This window comes from Bos mutus, chromosome 5 (genome assembly GCF_027580195.1).
Source record: "Bos mutus isolate GX-2022 chromosome 5, NWIPB_WYAK_1.1, whole genome shotgun sequence".
Taxonomy (NCBI): Eukaryota; Metazoa; Chordata; class Mammalia; order Artiodactyla; family Bovidae; genus Bos; species Bos mutus.
The window spans coordinates 45897703-45914937 of NC_091621.1; the positions used below are offsets into that span (position 1 = coordinate 45897703).

General features: G+C 46.7%; 2 protein-coding genes across 6 annotated transcripts in view; both read right to left on the reverse strand.

Annotated features, from left to right (window-relative positions):
• Positions 1 to 208: 208 nt before the first annotated feature.
• Positions 209 to 1233, reverse strand: NPFF (neuropeptide FF-amide peptide precursor). The gene is made up of 3 exons (XM_005902114.2): positions 1006 to 1233; positions 524 to 645; positions 209 to 411 (listed from the first exon to the last, which is right to left on the reverse strand). The coding sequence occupies exons 1-3, from the start codon at positions 1231 to 1233 to the stop codon at positions 294 to 296; spliced, it is 468 nt and encodes a 155-aa protein (XP_005902176.2). The 3' UTR covers positions 209 to 293.
• LOC102278457 (cyclic AMP-dependent transcription factor ATF-7) overlaps positions 209 to 17235 on the reverse strand; it is a 98956-nt gene continuing 81929 nt past the window's right edge. For 4 of the 5 annotated variants that reach the window (XM_005902112.2, XM_070370869.1, XM_070370868.1 and 1 more), the window contains 3 exons: positions 15420 to 15617; positions 14046 to 14154; positions 4069 to 9565 (listed from right to left, as the gene is read on the reverse strand). In XM_005902112.2, coding sequence (XP_005902174.1) covers positions 9348 to 9565; positions 14046 to 14154; positions 15420 to 15617 — 525 coding nt within the window. In that variant the 3' untranslated portion in view covers positions 4069 to 9347. Of the gene's footprint in view, positions 646 to 1005; positions 9566 to 14045; positions 14155 to 15419; positions 15618 to 17235 lie in introns of those variants that run through there. The other variant, XR_011464244.1, reaches the window with a different exon arrangement.

The window sequence follows — 17235 nt, forward strand, 5'->3', positions numbered from 1 at the left end:
GTTAGCGCCAGCTCACGTGCCCGGTGCGCCTCCCCACTCTGCTCCCCACGCGTCCCCATGTTTGCCTTTCTGGTGGGTGCGCTGACATCTGGGCACACCATCGCCTGTGTTCCTGGAGAGTTGGGTTTAGTGGAGGTGGGGGAGGCTGTGGTTCTTGTCTTGGGACTCCCTCCCATGTCTCATGCGGATGCAGACACGCGCACACGGATTCAGAAGCCAGACAGCTTTATTTGCAGGGGACACGTGGCAGTTTGGGGCGTGGGCCTTGCATGCAGACCTCAGAGGATGACATGTCACTTCTTCCCAAAGCGCTGAGGGGCAGCCAGGCTCCAAAAGGGGGAACTCAGTCCCTCTCCAGCTCGAGGACTCAGTCTTTTGTTGCTCCAGGAGCCCCGGGTGTTTCTGCCAAACCTTAGGAGAGATCCACCCTCAGCTATGGGTCCTTCCAGATCCCCCCTTTCCTCCTCTCCTCCCACTCCTCTCCCTTCAGCCCTGGCCTTGCCTCTGACCCTCCTAGACTCACCTCTGGGGCTGAAACAGGAAGGCTGGACTCCGGCCGGGTCTCTGCATGGCCTGGAGCAGGGAGCGCAGGAGCGACCTAGGGGTCTGAGCATCCTGTGCTGGGTGGGCGCCGCTGTCTTCCTCCTGTGGTATAGAGCCATCCAGGAAGGAAGATGGGTAAGGGCCTTGGGCATTTAGATCACAAGGGGAAGGGAGTGACCTCCAGGACAAGTTGTAGGAGGCTAAGGAGTCATTTCCTCAGATATGAGGACCCAGTGACCCTGGGAGCCAGAGTATTTGAACCTGGAATGTAAGTCTCAAGCTTTTGTTTTTAGTCAGTCGTGTCCGACTCTTTGTGACCCCCGTGGACTGTAGCCTGCCAGGCTCCTCTGTCCATGGGATTCTCCAGGCAAGAATACTGGAGTGGGTTGCCATTTCCTTCTCTAGAAGTCTCAAACCGAGGTCCAGGAAAATGGTGAGATGAGGACGGGCATGCTCACTTACCATGAAGATCTGGTCTCCTCCATCCCGGCCCCCTGGTCCTTCAGCGTGGCTCCAGTCTGTTACTAACAGCAGCACCAGCAGCAGCGCTGCTGCCTGCCTGGCGTCCATGCTGCCATCTGCCTTGCTGTGGCCACACCCGCCTCTTATACCTGCTGTCCCCCTGTTCCTCACCTCCCACAGCCGCCTGAGGGGCAATCTAGAGAAGGCAATGGAAATGCACAGCTCCATTAAGAGCCGCCTGGGACCCCCCTCCCCGGCCCCTGTGGGACTTCCTGCTCTCAGCCTCCGGCCCCAGCCCCTAAGCTTAGAGTTACAGACTTTATTAGATGCATAAATCCTGTCTCCAGAGCTCAAGAAGCATCATTAATTGCAGATGCTTTGTCAGAGCCCTGGGGGGCCTTCAAGAACTCCCAATCCCTCAACAGGTTGGAGAGCTCCCATGGATCACCTCCTCTCCTTGCTAGCTTGTAAAATAAAACACACAGAAAGCCCTGTCAGGCTAGGCATCATGTTCTGGAAAGGAAGGAGGAAAGAGCCAGGGTGATCCCGTCCGGGGACTTGGGAGGCTGCAGGCAGGGCCTCCTGGCCCATTTACACCCACGTGGACCTGCCTCTTGGAGGGTTAAAAATGGAGTCACTACTCTGAGATGTGCCTGTGGAGAGAAAAGTGAGGTACAGGAGACAAAAGCAGTCTCAGAGCCCCCCAGAAAGTGGAGATTGCATCAGATGTTTGGAGACAGACCCCATCTTCACCAGCACTGCTCTGGACCAGCCCCACTTCAGAGTACGGAGCAGCGCTCTGCAGCCGAAGCACTGCTGCCACCCTGCGGCCACGGCTGTGCACGGTCAGCTTGGCCATTTTCTCTCTGGAGTAGAGTTCGATGAAGGCGAGGTCCCAAGGCCCTGACGTCAGAGTCCCAGAAAGGCAGGGGCAGGATCCTGGGGTTAGATTGTTGTTTTTGTCCACCTCCCTCTAGTCGGTCCAGCCTCTTCCTGGCTCTGCCTCTGACTGATTGGGGCAGGTACCTAGAATCCCCCTTAGGAAAAATCAGTCACCGCCTCTCAGGAAGTATTCCCTTCTGATCCTAGTCCTTCCTCAGAACTCCCGCCAGTGTGGTTCTTTAGCTGATGCCAGAGAGGTCTCATGATATAAAGTGCCTATGAATCAGCTTTGGGCGAGATGCTTAGCTCTCTGTAAGTGAAGTTTCTTCACTTAAAACATGGCAGCATTAAAAGGAAGCACTTTCAAAGGGGAACATTATTTGAGACGCTTTTGGTAACCCTGGCATAGAGGAGGGGTCCTTAAAACACTAGCTGTGATTGTCTTTGCACATCCGGGTCCCAGGGAATTTACCATTTCCTGAGCAGTCCAGACAGAATCATCCTTGCAAGGAGTTGGCTTTCATCTTGTGGCCTCCACCAGGGGTTCTGGTTTGCCCCACTCTGAGCGGACCTGTCATCTCACATTACAAGCCTTTCCCGTGTTCGAAGACAGATTGTGATTCTTCCACTCTGTAGAGTTGGGAAGCATTCACTTCCTTTAAAGTGAGGCATCTAGAAACCAACTCACACTTTGGAAAGGTAGATGAGAGCAGGTTTTGATCTGGGTGGCCTAGATACTCGTTTCTATCCGTGCAATCTCAGTTAGGGTGCGCCTTTCTGTGAGGTTTGTCTCCTGGATGGTGCGAAGCACAGAACCTGACCTTCATTGTCATCACGTCTTATAGTTTCACCACTTCTTAAAAGGAAGTGTCATGTCCACGGGTAGATGGTTTTCCATGGGAAATGGATCGTGCACCATACTGAGGTCCTTGTCCGTTCTTATCCGACAAAGTTCAGAGGAGCAGGGTATGAGGCGGGTGGCACGCTGCAGAGCAGCTCCCGGGTCGAAAGGTTTTAATGCAGCTGTTAACACTTCACTGTGTGCCTTGGTCAAGGGTCTCAACCTATACCTCATCATCCGTGACAGGAGGCAACTACTCGTTATCCAGAGCGCTTGTGAACGGTAACTTAATGAATGCCAAGCATCTAGCACTCCACCAAGCACGGAGCGGGCTCACCGAACACATTTATCCTGTTATTTCTCTGATCACTTACAGATGGATCTGAGCTGAGGCTGATTCAGAAAGGAGCTGTTCTAGCTGCTTCCTGTGTCCCGGATGGAGGTGATGGGCCTCTCCATCGGCGAGAAGTTAGAATGGGTTAGTTCTTCTACCTTGGCAAACTGTCCTGCTCTCAGTTTCATCTCAGCCTCCAAAGCTTCTGTCTCGGCTTTGGTATTTGGCCTTCAGCAACTCCCTTTGCCATTCGCTGGATTCTCATGCTCTCGACCACAGTGAGGACCACCCCGCCTTCCTGCTCTCCCGCAGACTGGAGCTCTCTGTTTGTTTAAGTTGCACCAAACATCAGCCATGAACTGCATGTAAATCACCTCTCCTCCTGGACACTCCCCTGGAGGCAGCTGGCTATCTCCTAGTCGGCTTCTTCAGCCTGCTCACCCTCCTCATTTGTGGTATCAAGAAATAGAGATACAAGACATTGGTAGTGCCTGCCCACACCGCCTCACAGTTCCTGAGCACTACCTGTTTTTCTTGTGAACTACCTTATCTGCTTCTAAAGAAACTCCACCTCTCATTTCTAGATTCTCTTCTTCCCACACCCATAGACTCACAGAATGCTTCTCTAAGTCTTCGTGTACTCCTAGCTTCTTGAGGGTAGGGCTTATTATTCTCTAATTGTGGGGAAGTGGGGACAAAATGCTGAAAGGCTAAGAGGCCACTTCACCTGCCTTCCAACATCGTCTGATCTCCGAGTTCTTTCTAGGCGGGCTCCCATGATGCCGAGGACCCTTGTCCCCAGGGCAGAGCTGAGCCTTCTGGTGTGTTATGTAATTCCTACAAACCACCCACCTCCTCTAGGCTGTGTCTTCCCCTGCATAAAAAGGAGGGATAAGAATGCCAGTTCTTTCTGTCCTAAGAATTGGGAGAGTGAAGATCACAGGCATGAGAGCCCAATGAGTTCCCAGAAAGAATGGGACTTGTAGATTGAAGCATCAGACAGGACAGTGGTTCTCTTCATAGTTTAATGTTATATTTGCAGCATAAATAAGGCACAATATATGTCAGGGCAAGGCTGGGAGAGGGAGAAGGCATGGCTGGGGTGACTGCTATGTGGCGAGGGGAGAGGAGGAGGGACGGGAAGGGAGAATAGAGCGAAGCCTCCGCCTCAGCCCCGTCCCAAGGAGACTGTGAGAACCTGCTCACAGGATCATGCTGAAGTGGGTGGGGGGAGAAAGGAAGACAGTTTTGTAACAAAACAGCCTGTAGCACTGCATCCTCCTGCCTGTCAAAGTCCACCACTGGGGCCCGGGGAAACCCAGACCCAGAGTCAAGTTCCTTAATGACATGGAGAGGTGTTGCTACATGTCAAAGATATACAGATGAACAGAGATAGAACCATAGATACACACAGCTTTCTTTTCAACAGATACTATGTCAGGAGACTATGGCTTCCACTGCTGGGGCTGGAGGCTCATCTCCCTGCCTGAAAGGTGTGTTAGGGGGTGGGGTGGGTGGGAGAACAGGACAGCTGGTCCTTCCTGTAACAAAGAACATGGAGTAATCCGTTTGCGAGGGGGTATGGGCCAACTCCTGTCCGGATCCACGCAGGACAGGTTTTGGGGGTAAGTAGAGGAAGACAAATCTAGGTTTTGAGATGAGTGATGTTGTTATTGTTTTAATGGCAGTGGAGGGAGGGACTGGACAAAATGGAAAAATGTTAGTGCTACGGCAGAGGATGGGACACCCTACAAGGATTTCCCAGCTCGCCCCTAAGGCAATGGTTCTCAAACCTCAGTGTGTCTGAGAATGGCTCTGAGTGCTTATCAGAGCCCATCCCCAGAATTTCTGATTCAGTATGTCTGGAATGGGGCCCGAGCGTGCATGTCTAACAAGTTCTCAGACGATGGTCCTGCTGGTCCTGGACCACATTCTGAGAACCACTGCCCTAAGGGAAAGTCAGTGAAACTAGTGCTCATAGCCACTTCTTACAGCTAAAACGGCACTCACCAGAGGTTAATGCTGATGAGACAGCTCTAGGCTACCAGCCCCCATTAAAAAGAGAAACTCTGTGATACAAACCTGCATCTGCCAAGGACGGAAGCTGCCCTAAGCTGCCCTACACTCCCCAGCCCCTTCTCATTCTGGGGAAGAACTTTACCCCAAACAGAAACGAATGAACGGCTCTGGAGGGTGGGAATGCTGGCCAGCAACCATCTCTGCTCATTCCTGCCGGGTCACCGCCCTGGAGTGTGGCATTTAGGCCTGTGTGCGCCTGCATGCGTGCATGCAGAAACAGAGAAATCAGTTCTCTACGATCAAGGGAATGATTAGGGTTGTGGGAGGCTGAAGTAGGACTGCGGGGCAGGATCCTTTAATTTGCCTTAGGATCCTCACCTGTCCTGCTCTTCCCTCCACCCCTGTCAAAAAAAAGTCTAAAGAAAGCAGAAAGAGCGTATCAACAAAGGCATATGTGATATACAGCTAGAAGGACTGGATTCTAAAGACTGGTTATGACATTAAAAAAAAAAAAGAGTACATTTCCTTCCTGTGTATACAATGTATAATATTACTGAAAAATAATGATTTCGGGATGGGAAGGAAGTTAGGAAAGAAATGGGATCTTTGTGGGGAAGAGCTGTCTCAGGGCTAGCACCTTTCAAGGAGCCTCTCAGTGTGAGCGAACAGGGGAGGAATACTTTGGTGTCTGCTTGGTGGTTCAGGCTGCAGTTGGGGCGTTGTTATGGTTAAGCACCCTGTCTACCAGGATGGGTGGTGCTGGAGGGCAGTAAATCAGGAAAGGAACTGAACAACAGAACAGGCATAGGGAAGGCAGCAAAATGCAGTTCAGTTAGGCCATCTCCTCCTTACTGCCACCAAGAGTGTAGAGTCTAGGGCTCAGGGCCAAGGAGGAGACCAGAGGCCAAAGGAAGCCAGATTTGGGACATACAACCAACAGGGAAAAATGAAGCAAAGGAGGTCCTACTCCTCCTAGTCCTTCCTAATAGAGTGGGAGGCTTTCTCAGACTTTTCAACTCTAAACAAGCTTTAAGATGACGTGGCTGAAAGTCTGTGAACCAGAAGACGTGGTTCTGGCCCCTCCTCTATGGCCTTGCATCTCTAGCAGCTGTGTCCTTGGGGTGAGTGGGAGGACTGAGTCCTGTGTTCACTTAGGAAAGTCCCAAGGCATCACTCTTCCCCTTTCAGAAACTGTCTTCCCTTAGAAGTGAAAGTGTTAGTGGCTCAGTTGTGTCCAACTGTTTACAACCCCACGGACTACAACCTGCCAGGCTCCTCTGTCCATGGAAGTTTCCAGGCAAGAATACTGGAATGGGTAGTCATTCCCTTCTCCAGGGGATCTTCTTGGCCCAGGGATGGAAATTGGGTCTCCTGCATTGCAAGCAGATTCTTTACCATCTGAGCCACCAGGGAAGCCCATTCCCAGCCGCTTTCAGAATGTGTCCTCCCTTAGGCCCATAGAAAGGCCATGGTCCTTCAGAAGGAGTAAGTGACACCCTCCATGATGTTTGTTCTGGTTCAGATGGGTCTGGAAGGCAAGGAGCGGGGTGAGCGGCCACACAGCTGGCTGCAGTCACAAGGTAAGTGTCATTCTCCTTGACTACAGGAGGGGCTTCAGCTCTAGCAATTGCTCTGCTTTCTCAGTGAGACCGAAAACCAACAAGAAGGCTGCACGGGTGGGGGCGGTCCTGTCGCGTCCCTTCCGCAGCTCACTGCTGCTCCACTAAGGTTCTGCCCATGCCTCTCAGGTCCCCAGGACTAACTTCCCACTGACGAGAATGAAATAAGGACTTACTTAGACATGGGGACTAAGAAATTAAGATCCGCTCCATAAATTAGACTTCCTACCCAGGGAAGACCAGCAGGGACTCCAACTTCCCTCAAGGTCAGGCAGTGAGGCAGCACACATGTGCAGTGCCAGCCTGATCCTTAACTTGAAGACACTTGACTAAAGGGGGAAGAAAATTAGCCAAGGGCCTTATGAAGGCTCCTTAGGAGCCATAAACGCAGTCAAGCTTTAGGGCAAGGCTACTAGCGGGAAATCAAGGTAACAAAAAAATGAAACACAGCTAAGGCAGGAGAAAATCCCAGAGAGCAACCATCTACAGGAAATGTCCTGAGCATAAGTATGGCTGTGAAGTTTTAAAGGCAAGCAGAGTCCCTGGAGGTGGTCACCTGTATCCTGACCATCTGTTGTGCTGTTTGCTAGTCTGAGTCACCACAGGGGCTGTTCCTGTTGGGTCCTAGGTGGGGGAGGATGAGAAAACCATGTTTCTCTCTCCTCTTTCTTCACCAGGTGTGGCTTCTTCAGCACCAGCTCTGAACACAGGAGGGGAAATTAAAAACAAATGCAGTAAACATGTCATCTGGCTGGCTCACCAGTTTATCAGTCTGAGGAGACAGGGATCTTGCAGTTTAGACCATTTCCTCATTGCTCTCTGACAGCCAATTTTGGAAGATAAGAAAGGAAGCTGGCAGTTACTCTGTATGCATGTATAAGATGGAAGTAGGAAAGAGAGAGAGAGACAGAGAGAAAGGGACATTACTGGCATGGGCAGATGGCAGAAAGTGGCTCTGGGACAATTGGAAGGGATTCATACTGAAGGGCTATTAAAGCTGACCTATCTATCCACAGGCCTCTGGCTTTGGACTGCTTCCTATGGCCTTGGTAGAAATTGCATAGTTCAGAGCCAAAGGAAGACGAGAAGTCTTAATGGGAAGAAAGAGGGGCAAGAAGGATAAAAATGTGCCCCCTGCAACCCAACTTTTCAAAGTAAGAATGGCTGAGAGCAATAGTCACTAATTTCCCAGCAGGTTGGACCTTTCAACAAACAGGGCTCTTTGGTGGACATCAGTATTCCACCTCCCCTTCCCGCGCCTCCTTCCAACCTATCTCATACTCAAGAAAACCCACTCCGGACCTTGGCTAGGATGCCTGAGTCCTGGGGCTTAGACTACAGAGAAGCATCACATCCCGGGGGCAGAGAGCAGAAAAGAGCGAAAGAAACACTACACAACCAGGAGACCTAGAGGCCAGGCTTGGAGTCGCGCGCGAGAAAGAAGGTAGATCAGTGAGGCTCGTTCGTGCATATAAGACCCTTGCTCATAAAAGACGACAGGCATGTGAGGCTGAGAGATGGGGGTGAGGGGAGTGAGGGAGCACAAAAGTCCCCCACATGACAGCCTCCAGAGGGCTGCATCAGAATCAATTACAGAAGAGAGACAGAGGCAGGGATACAGGCAGGGGGATGAAGAGACAGAGACACAGGAGTGTAAAGATGACCAAAAGGAGTATGTACGCTTTGGCTGATATACTGTTGTAAAACATAATCAATCCAGTAAACTGATGGAACAAGCTTTAAAACCACATTGTTCCTGTCTGTCCTGGAGGATAGAGCAGGGGTGGGGAGGGAATCAGCCAGTCAGATCCTGGGTGTTTTCTCTTTTCACTACTGAGTGGTATCTAATAAGGCCATAAGATGAAGGTGCTAAGGCTTAGTGGGAGGTGGAAAAGACTTCACCACCAGACTGGGAAAACTCAAGAGAAAAAATGAGGTACCCAAATAGCTCTGAAATAAATGAGAAAGTACTAGAACTTTTAAGATTTCATTTCTTTTTGTTTTTGGTGGCTGGTAGGGAGAAGGGCTAAAGTTTATGGAAGAGCTGGGAAATACTGCTAATTCATACATTAGAGGTAACCTTACATTCTCCGTAAGTCAATGTTTTAACTAGAATTTATGAAGGGGAAAATGGGACCAATAAGCAGCTCCTGGGAGATGAAGTCCTGAGTCCACGGGGTGGCTAGGGACGGGGCAGCAGTGATGTGCTGTCAACTCTAGCCTCCCTCTACCGAGCAGGAAGTGGCATGCTGCTAAGGATCAAGAAGGTATCATCCATGGCTGGGTGGGAAGAGAGGCAACTGAGAAACTGAATCCCAGAAGTGCAAGCGTTAGTGTTAAGAGACAGGTACACGTGCATGGGCAGGGTGATTGTTCAGACCATCCATAAAGGCCTCTGGCTGTGGGTACATCAGAAACTTCCCTCTTGGGGAATGATCTATGTGGCTCTGGGGCTGGGAGGCTCCTAGTACAGGTGTCAACGTACATGACTGTGTGAGAAAAGCCCCACATCTGACCATTACTCACAACACGCAATTCCCTCCCCCATATTGCCGTGTCCAAGGCAGACGGGAGAGCATAAGATGACGTCTCTCTTGACTCTCGGGTGGGCGAGCTCTGGCTGGGGACCCCTCCACCAGGGGAGGCATCATCTGCCCGCAGACTGAGACTGTGGGGTCATGATCACATGCGACTGTATGGGCATGCCCAGTTCTGTCCTTTGGCTGGCCATTTGAGTGAGCACTGAGGTGGCCACAGCTTCGGCTGCAGAGCGAACACTGAGGCCGTTGCTCGGGGCTGTTGCTGAGCTGTGTTGAATCACAGGGGCTGGTGAACCCGTTGGCTCTGAGCTTTCCTTGGGGCTTTCTGAAAGGAAGCAGGGCAAAAAACAGAGCAAGTGGTTAGGAAACAGAATGTGGACGTAGGCAGAACTACCTTTCCCTGAAATTCTAAAGGGCCCCAAAGGAAAACGAAGCCCATATTTTTAGTGGGAGAAACTTCCCAGAATCTTGGCTTCTAAGGCACAAATGGGCTAGGAAACCACTAGTTGTGAGAAGGGAAGTAAGCTAGGCCAAAATTCACCTATTCATCCCAATAAAGCAAATCCCCAACATGTTAATTACACTACCTGGCTTCTTGGTCTCTGCATAGTTCATTAACCCATTGGAACACTCTTCCTCTTATTCATGTCTTTAAAGGTGATTTAAAATAAATCTCTCTTTTTAAGCTATCCTCTCATTAATGCTCACAACACTGCAATCATTCTATTACTTTTAATATTCCTTTAGCATGGAGTTGCACTAAGGATCAGTTCAGTTCAGTCGCTCAGTCGTGTCCGACTCTCTGCGACCCCATGAATCGCAGCACGCCAGGCCTCCCTGTCCATCACCAACTCCCAGAGTTCACTCAGACTCACGTCCATTGAGTTGCTGATGCCATCCAGCCATCTCATCCTCTGTCGTCCCCTTCTCCTCCTGCCCCCAATCCCTCCCAGCATCAGAGTCTTTTCCAATGAGTCAACTCTTCGCATGAGGTGGCCAAAGTACTGGAGTTTCAGCTTCAGCATCACTCCTTCCAAAGAAATCCCAGGGCTGATCTCCTTCAGAATGGACTGGTTGGATCTCCTTGCAGTCCAAGGGGCTCTCAAGAGTCTTCTCCAACACCACAGTTCAGAAGCATCAATTCTTCGGCGCTCAGCCTTCTTCACAGTCCAACTCTCACATCCATACATGACCACAGGAAAAGCCATAGCCTTGACTAGACGGACCTTTGTTAGCAAAGTAATGTCTCTGCTTTTGAATAGGCTATCTAGGTTGGTCATAACTTTCCTTTCAAGGAGTAAGCGTCTTTTAATTTCATGGCTGCAGTCACCATCTGCAGTGATTTTGGAGCCCCCCAAAAATAAAGTCTGACACTGTTTCCACTGTTTCCCCATCTACTTCCCATGAAGTGATGGGACCGGATGCCATGATCTTTGTTTTCTGAATGTTGAGCTTTAAGCCAACTTTTTCACTCTCCTCTTCACTTTCATCAAGAGGCTTTTTAGTTCCTCTTCACTTTCTGCCATAAGGGTGGTGTCATCTGCATACCTGAGATTATCGATATTTCTCCCGGCAATCTTGATTCCAGCTTGTGTTTCTTCCAGTCCAGTGTTTCTACACTCAAATCATGTTATGAATGACCAGTCCTTGGCCAAGGCTGTTAACACAACCAACTACATGAGGTCTGTCAGACCCTCCTGATTGTCAACTAGCTAGGCATTAGTGATTTAACACATTTACTCTGAGTTATACCACTCCATGTAAAGTGACAGTAACATTTTACTACTAAACAAGTGTCTGAGGTGCATACAAAGATATCCACATGCTGCTCAACATTCAGGGAGTTTCATTAAACATTGGATAGCCTCTCTGGCTCAAGATATCTACATGCTGCTCAACATTCAGGGAGTTTCATTAAACATTGGATAGCCTCTCTGGCTCTTTAAACAGAGATGTATAGAGTAAGGGCAAATTCCAACAGTTGGTTGTATTTTTGACCTCCTGATAAATGCCTGTGTCTTCTTTCACAACTTAAATATTACCTCCTCTGTGAAGCCTTCTTTTTGTTATGCTCAGGAAATTTAACTATTTCATTGTCTGTGCTTTCAGAGCATGCTTCATTTATTCACTGAAGATTTACCAGGTATTGGCTGTGTGCCAGGCACTGGGGTATACAAAGAATAAACAGGCTTCCTGTCCTCAGGAGTCCCCAGTCTAGGGGCTCTTCGGCACATTTGTGCTTACCTTACCTATGAGTCTCTCAAAGATAGGACAGCGTCTCGCTGGTCTTGTGTCAGGCACTCACTGCAATGTCCACACCACCCAGTAGGAACTAAATATATCTTTGCTGTAACAAGTGATTTCAAAGACTAACTACCTGTCAGAGTTCTTATAGGGACTGAATAGAAACCCTACTGTATATAGACTTCATACTGATAAATGCTCAGTCCTTGTCTTCCTTAGCTCATCAAAAGGATTTGAAATAGCTAATCACTAAACTCCCTGAAATACTTTCTTATCTTGGCTTACAGAACACCACACCCAGCTAACTCAGCTGGTTTTCCTCCTACCTGTTTGGCTGCTCATTCTCAGTGTCTCTTATGGGTCCCTTCTCATCTCCCTGACCTCTAAATGTTGGAGTACCCAGGGCTCAGTCTCGGAACTTCTCTTTTTCTACCTATGCACTCTGTCTTGACAATAGCATCTCATTCAGTTTCATGGCTTTAAAAACTAACCATCTTCTGCTGACTGCCAAAGTTGTACCTTCAGCTTTTCCTTGGAATTGCAGACCCATACAACTGCCTGGTTGACAGCACCACCTGCAAGCCTAAGAGGCTTCCAAATCTGAGCTCCTAATACACCAGCGAGTCCACTTGTTCCTACACTTGCCCCATCTCAGTCAATGGCAACTCTGTTCCTGTAAGGTGCTCAGGCCAAACAATTTGATGCAATTTTTTTGGGGGGGTGCAATTTTTGATTCTTCTTTTTCCTCACATATACTGTCCCATCTAGCCATCATCAAACCTTGTTACTCTAACTTCAAAATCTATCCTGAATTATATCCCTTCTCACCACTTTCACTACCACCAACCGGTACAAGGCTCCATCCTCTTTTGCTCATAACTGTGACAGTCTCTTAAGCAGACTGCCTGCTTCTGCCCGTTCATTCCTCATTCTCTACAGAGTGACCCTGTTCAAACTAAGTCATATCAGTCACGTTGCTATTGTGCTGAAAACCCTCTAGTGGGTCCCCAAAGCAGAGCGAAACCTGAAGTCCTCTCTATGACCGATGAGGTCCTCCAGAAAAATGCTCCCGTTGCTTCTCCTGCCTCATCTCCAAATACTCTCTAGTCCCCATTCTCTCCAGTCTGGCCACACTAGCCTCCCTGATGATTCTAGAATGTGTGAGACATGCTCCCACTTTGGGTCTTTGCATTTGTTGCTGCTCTTGCTTGCAGTACTTTTCTCCCATATTAATGTGTGGCTAGCTCTCTCAATTCCTTAAAAGTCAAAAAACACCTCATCTAAAATTTCAACCCCGCTGCTAACATTTCATGTTCGTCTTCCCTGTTTTGTTTTTTTTCTTCTAAGCACTTACTCTTATCTGACATAATATATATTGTACCTATTTATCTCGTTTATTGTCTGTCTCACCCACTAAAATATAATCCCCTTACAGGCAGGGACTTTAATCTATTTGGTTCCATATTACGCCCTCAGCATGTAAAACAGTGCCTAGGACAGGTTCAATCAATATCTGCTGGATGAATGAATGTACTCTGAAGTACACATTAAAATTAAAATTGTTGTTCATTCACTAAGTCGTGTCTGACTCTTTGTGACCCCATGAACTGCAGCACGCCAGGCTTCCTTGTCCTTCACGATCTCCCAGAGTTTGCTCAAACTCATGTTCATTGAGTTGGTGATGCCACCCAACCACCTCATTCTCTGTCACTCCCTTCTCCTCTTGCCCTCAATCTTTTCCAGCATCAGGGTCTTTTCCAATGAGTTTTTATTTAAATTAAATGTAAATAGAGATGTTTAAAATTGGTGATGTGGTCACTCTCTTTTTATGGGAACATATCTTTGAAATGATAAAGAGAGTTAGTGGAAAAATAATTTAATATATCAAAATTTGATAGCCAACATTTCTATGAATTTAATTTGTAAAGGGAAATGATTAGTTTTTACTGTCCATAAACAAATTATTCACAGTAATTTTAATTTCAGGATTGTGCTTATCCTGAGCATGACTGTGACCAGCTCTTCCTAGCCCTATATTATGCGTTCACAGATTACAAGAAGAAACCAACATTATCCTGTCATTAGAAAGATAAAACATATCACCAAATCTCAATGCTTGACAAACCCCAAGGTATCATCTGCTGTTATATCCTCTTTAGACTAAGACGGTGGCTTTGGAATAAGGAAGAGCTGGATGTGAATCCTGGGTCTGCCACTTCACCAGCGGTGTAACTTCAGGTAAGAGACTAATATGAGTGAGTAGAAATGGAAGTAATATCTATTTCATGAGAGAACTGGGAAGATGGTTCAGTGCCTCATACAAAACAGGTACCCAATATATATTGCTACCCTTTATCTCCAAAAGGATAGTTAATTAGGATAACTACGCTGTTCTCAAAAATTTTTTTTGGCAGGACTGGTTGTTCCACAAAGGCTGCTCACTCATCTGTCTGGGCCCCCCAGAACATTCAGAATGGGGTTATAAAATTATAAACAGTTGAGACACTCATTACATGCAGTTTACTGACTGACTGACGTTGCTTAGGTTGTGAGCCACTCACCTAAATAGCCTTGAGTCTTTTTCTGTAGTGCTGTGACTGGGCAGTCTTTATGAGCTAACAGTAGCTGTTTCAACTGAGCCACCTCATTGCGTAGTAATGTGACTTCATTCTGAGGAGAAAGGTAAGAAAAGAATATGAAGAAAATGCATGCTCCACTCTTGAAGCCCCAGTGACTATCCTCAGAGTGAGGACAGAAGGCTGCCTGGATTTTCTCCTTCGAATCTAGAAAAGATCCAGCAAGGCTTCAGACAGCCCAGGGCCAACATGGCCACAAATTCAGTGACAGAAGCTGCTTTCAATGATAGTAGGAATTTTACACAGAAAACTTATTCCTTTGTAGGGTAAATATGATTGTACAAAAATTAATAATACATATGTCCTTTGACTAGTAAAGCCTACTTCTAGGAATCTATTTAACAGAGCTATTTACTCAACCGCATACAATGTACACTGCAGCACTGCTGTTCTGGCAAAAAATTAAAAACATTATAAATATCTGAATCTTATAACCAAACTATAGAATGCTACATTGTACAGCTATTGAAAAAAATGAGGTAGGTTCTCTGTATACATGACTAGATCTCAAGAAGATAACTGTTTCATGTTAAAACAGATATATAGTCCCTCTATGGCTCCCCAACAAAAGCTAAAAAATGAAAAAAATATTAGAAATATATATAGATCTGGTAGGTACAAACTTATCTACAAGGAATAGAATGAGACTGGGAAAGACATACTGAAGAGAGACTTTATTTTTAATCTATACTTCTGTGTGTGTATGTATGTATATACTACATATATGTTATATAAATATATTACCTTTGTAACTGAGTATTTTTAAAAAATCAGAAGAAGGGAATGATATTCAAGAAAATGTCTGGATTATAACTGTTCTATTTGTACTTGTGTGGTTTTTTTCTTAAGTGAAAGAAAGCTCATTCGGGGAAGAAACACACTTCATAGACAGAGTTAGGCCATCTCAGAAGGTCAGAGAGGCCTTCTTTCTTTCTTTATTAAGCTGCATTATCTGGACAAATACTTTCCCTCTAGGTGTTCCACTACCAGTCAGATTTTACTGATGATTTAAGAGAGCACCCTGGGGCACTTCATTTATTTTCCTTCATCCAAAAGGGTCTATGGATGACTCATTCTGTAGCTGATTTGGGATTAGATGGTGAGTGTCCTTTCCAGTCCCCAGGGAAGAGATTTCAAGTCTGACTGTTAAGACATTCGTTCTGTATTCTTCCTGGCATATGTTCTGAATCCATCTTAATTTAAAGAATTATCATCTTCTACTATATTGTCCCACTTTCTCATGATTCAACATCACTTTCCAGATTCAACAATCCTAATAAGCACCCAGGACCCACTCACACTCAGCTGAATGTTCTGAGAAGTGAGTTCCTCAGCCTTCTTCTCTAGGGAGGACACCCACAGCTTCCGCTTTTGACGGCAGCGGGAGGCTGCAGCCCGGTTGCGCTCCAGAAAGCGCTGTCGCCGCTCATCTGGATCTTCATCAACCGTGCGCCGACGTCGACCTCCAGTACTAGGAGTGGGTTGGGCTGGTGAGACCTGTTGCCCAGAAGGAAGAGGAGTTACTTGAAGATCTGCTTAAAGGATCTACCAGCCTCTGTCACCATAGCAAGTCTCCTCACTCTGTCCCTTAGCTTCTCTTCTGCAGTAGTTCCTCATTCTGCCTCCTGTTTCCTTTCAGTCTTCTCAGTTCCATACTTGGACAAACTATAGTTCAGTTGGAAACTGATTGTTTCTGAGACAGACAGACAAAAATGAAACTAGGATCATTTTTTGTTTCTTAACAGTGAATATGGTGGGCAGGGAAATTATAATCAGGAGAAGTGTCAGGGGAACTTTCAGGGAGACTGTAGAATAAAAAATTGGAGAATTACTGACTTGGCCAAGCAATACAGACAAAACAACTGCATGCTGTAAGTTTCAGAAAAGGAGAAGAGATTTTACCATCAGTGAGATATGAGCTATCATGGAGATATATGAATTAGCATATTCTTTTTTTTGCTGTACCACGAGGCTTGAGGGATCTCAGTTCCCTGACCAGGGACTAAACCTGGGCCGTGGCAGTGAAAGCCTGGAATCTTAGCCATTAGGCCACCAGGGAACCCCTAGTATACTCTTTTTATTTATAATCAGTTATTAGTCATCCTCAACAATGGCCCTGTTTCCTGCTTTGTTTGTTCTGTTTTTAAAGAGAAAAACATTTTTAAATCCCTTTACAAATTGGTGATTTAAGACCATCTTTTTTTATTTTTTAAAGTTTTTATTGAACTTATTCGACTTAGCTTTTTTTTTTTTTTTAATGTGTCTTTGGTCTCGAGGCATGTGGAACTTAGCTTCCAGACCAGGGATCAAACCTGTACTCCTTGCATTGGAAGGTGAAGTCTTAACCACTGGACCACCAGGGAAGTCCCCGAGACCATCTTTTTTAAAAAAAATACTTATTTTCGGCTGTGCTGGGTCTTCGTTGCTGCGCGTGGGCTTTTTCTAGTTGCGGTAAGTGGGGTCTACAGTTGCTTCGTGAGGCCTTCTCATTACGGTGGCTTCTCTTGCTGTGGAGCATGGGTCCTAGGGCACTCGGGCTTCACTGGTTGTGGTGCACGAGCTCAGCTGACCCATGGCATGTGGGATCTTCCCAGACCAGGGATCAAATTGGTATCCCTTGCATTTCAAGGTGTATTCTTAACTACCGGACCAATAGGAAAGCCTTTATCTTTTGTTTTTAAACTTTAGGCTGATGTCTCTTGTTTCTAAAGCACTTTTGAATCATCCTCCTTTTCTGTTAGCTGGTAGGTACTCAAAGAAGATAGACCAATCTTATAATAATGGCCAAAATTAAAATATAGAAAGGTTAGCCATCTGTATAAAAGAAACTATGTAATGTAAAACAATGCCAAAAATTAATTCTTCCCGAATCTGTTGCTATTAGAGAACATCTATATTGGTAGTTTCCAAATGCCAGAGCTCAAATCAGTTGCATGAGGATAAACATAAACTCATAAGAAAACAGAATCTTATTCTACTTTAGGCCCTACTGAATCATAGTCTCCAGTAATACAGATAATGAAGAGATAATTTTAATTATTCAGATTAATAGTCTCTCCCCCAAATGAAAAAAAGTGGAGAAGAAATTTCAAACTCATTTTAATGAGCTACAGGC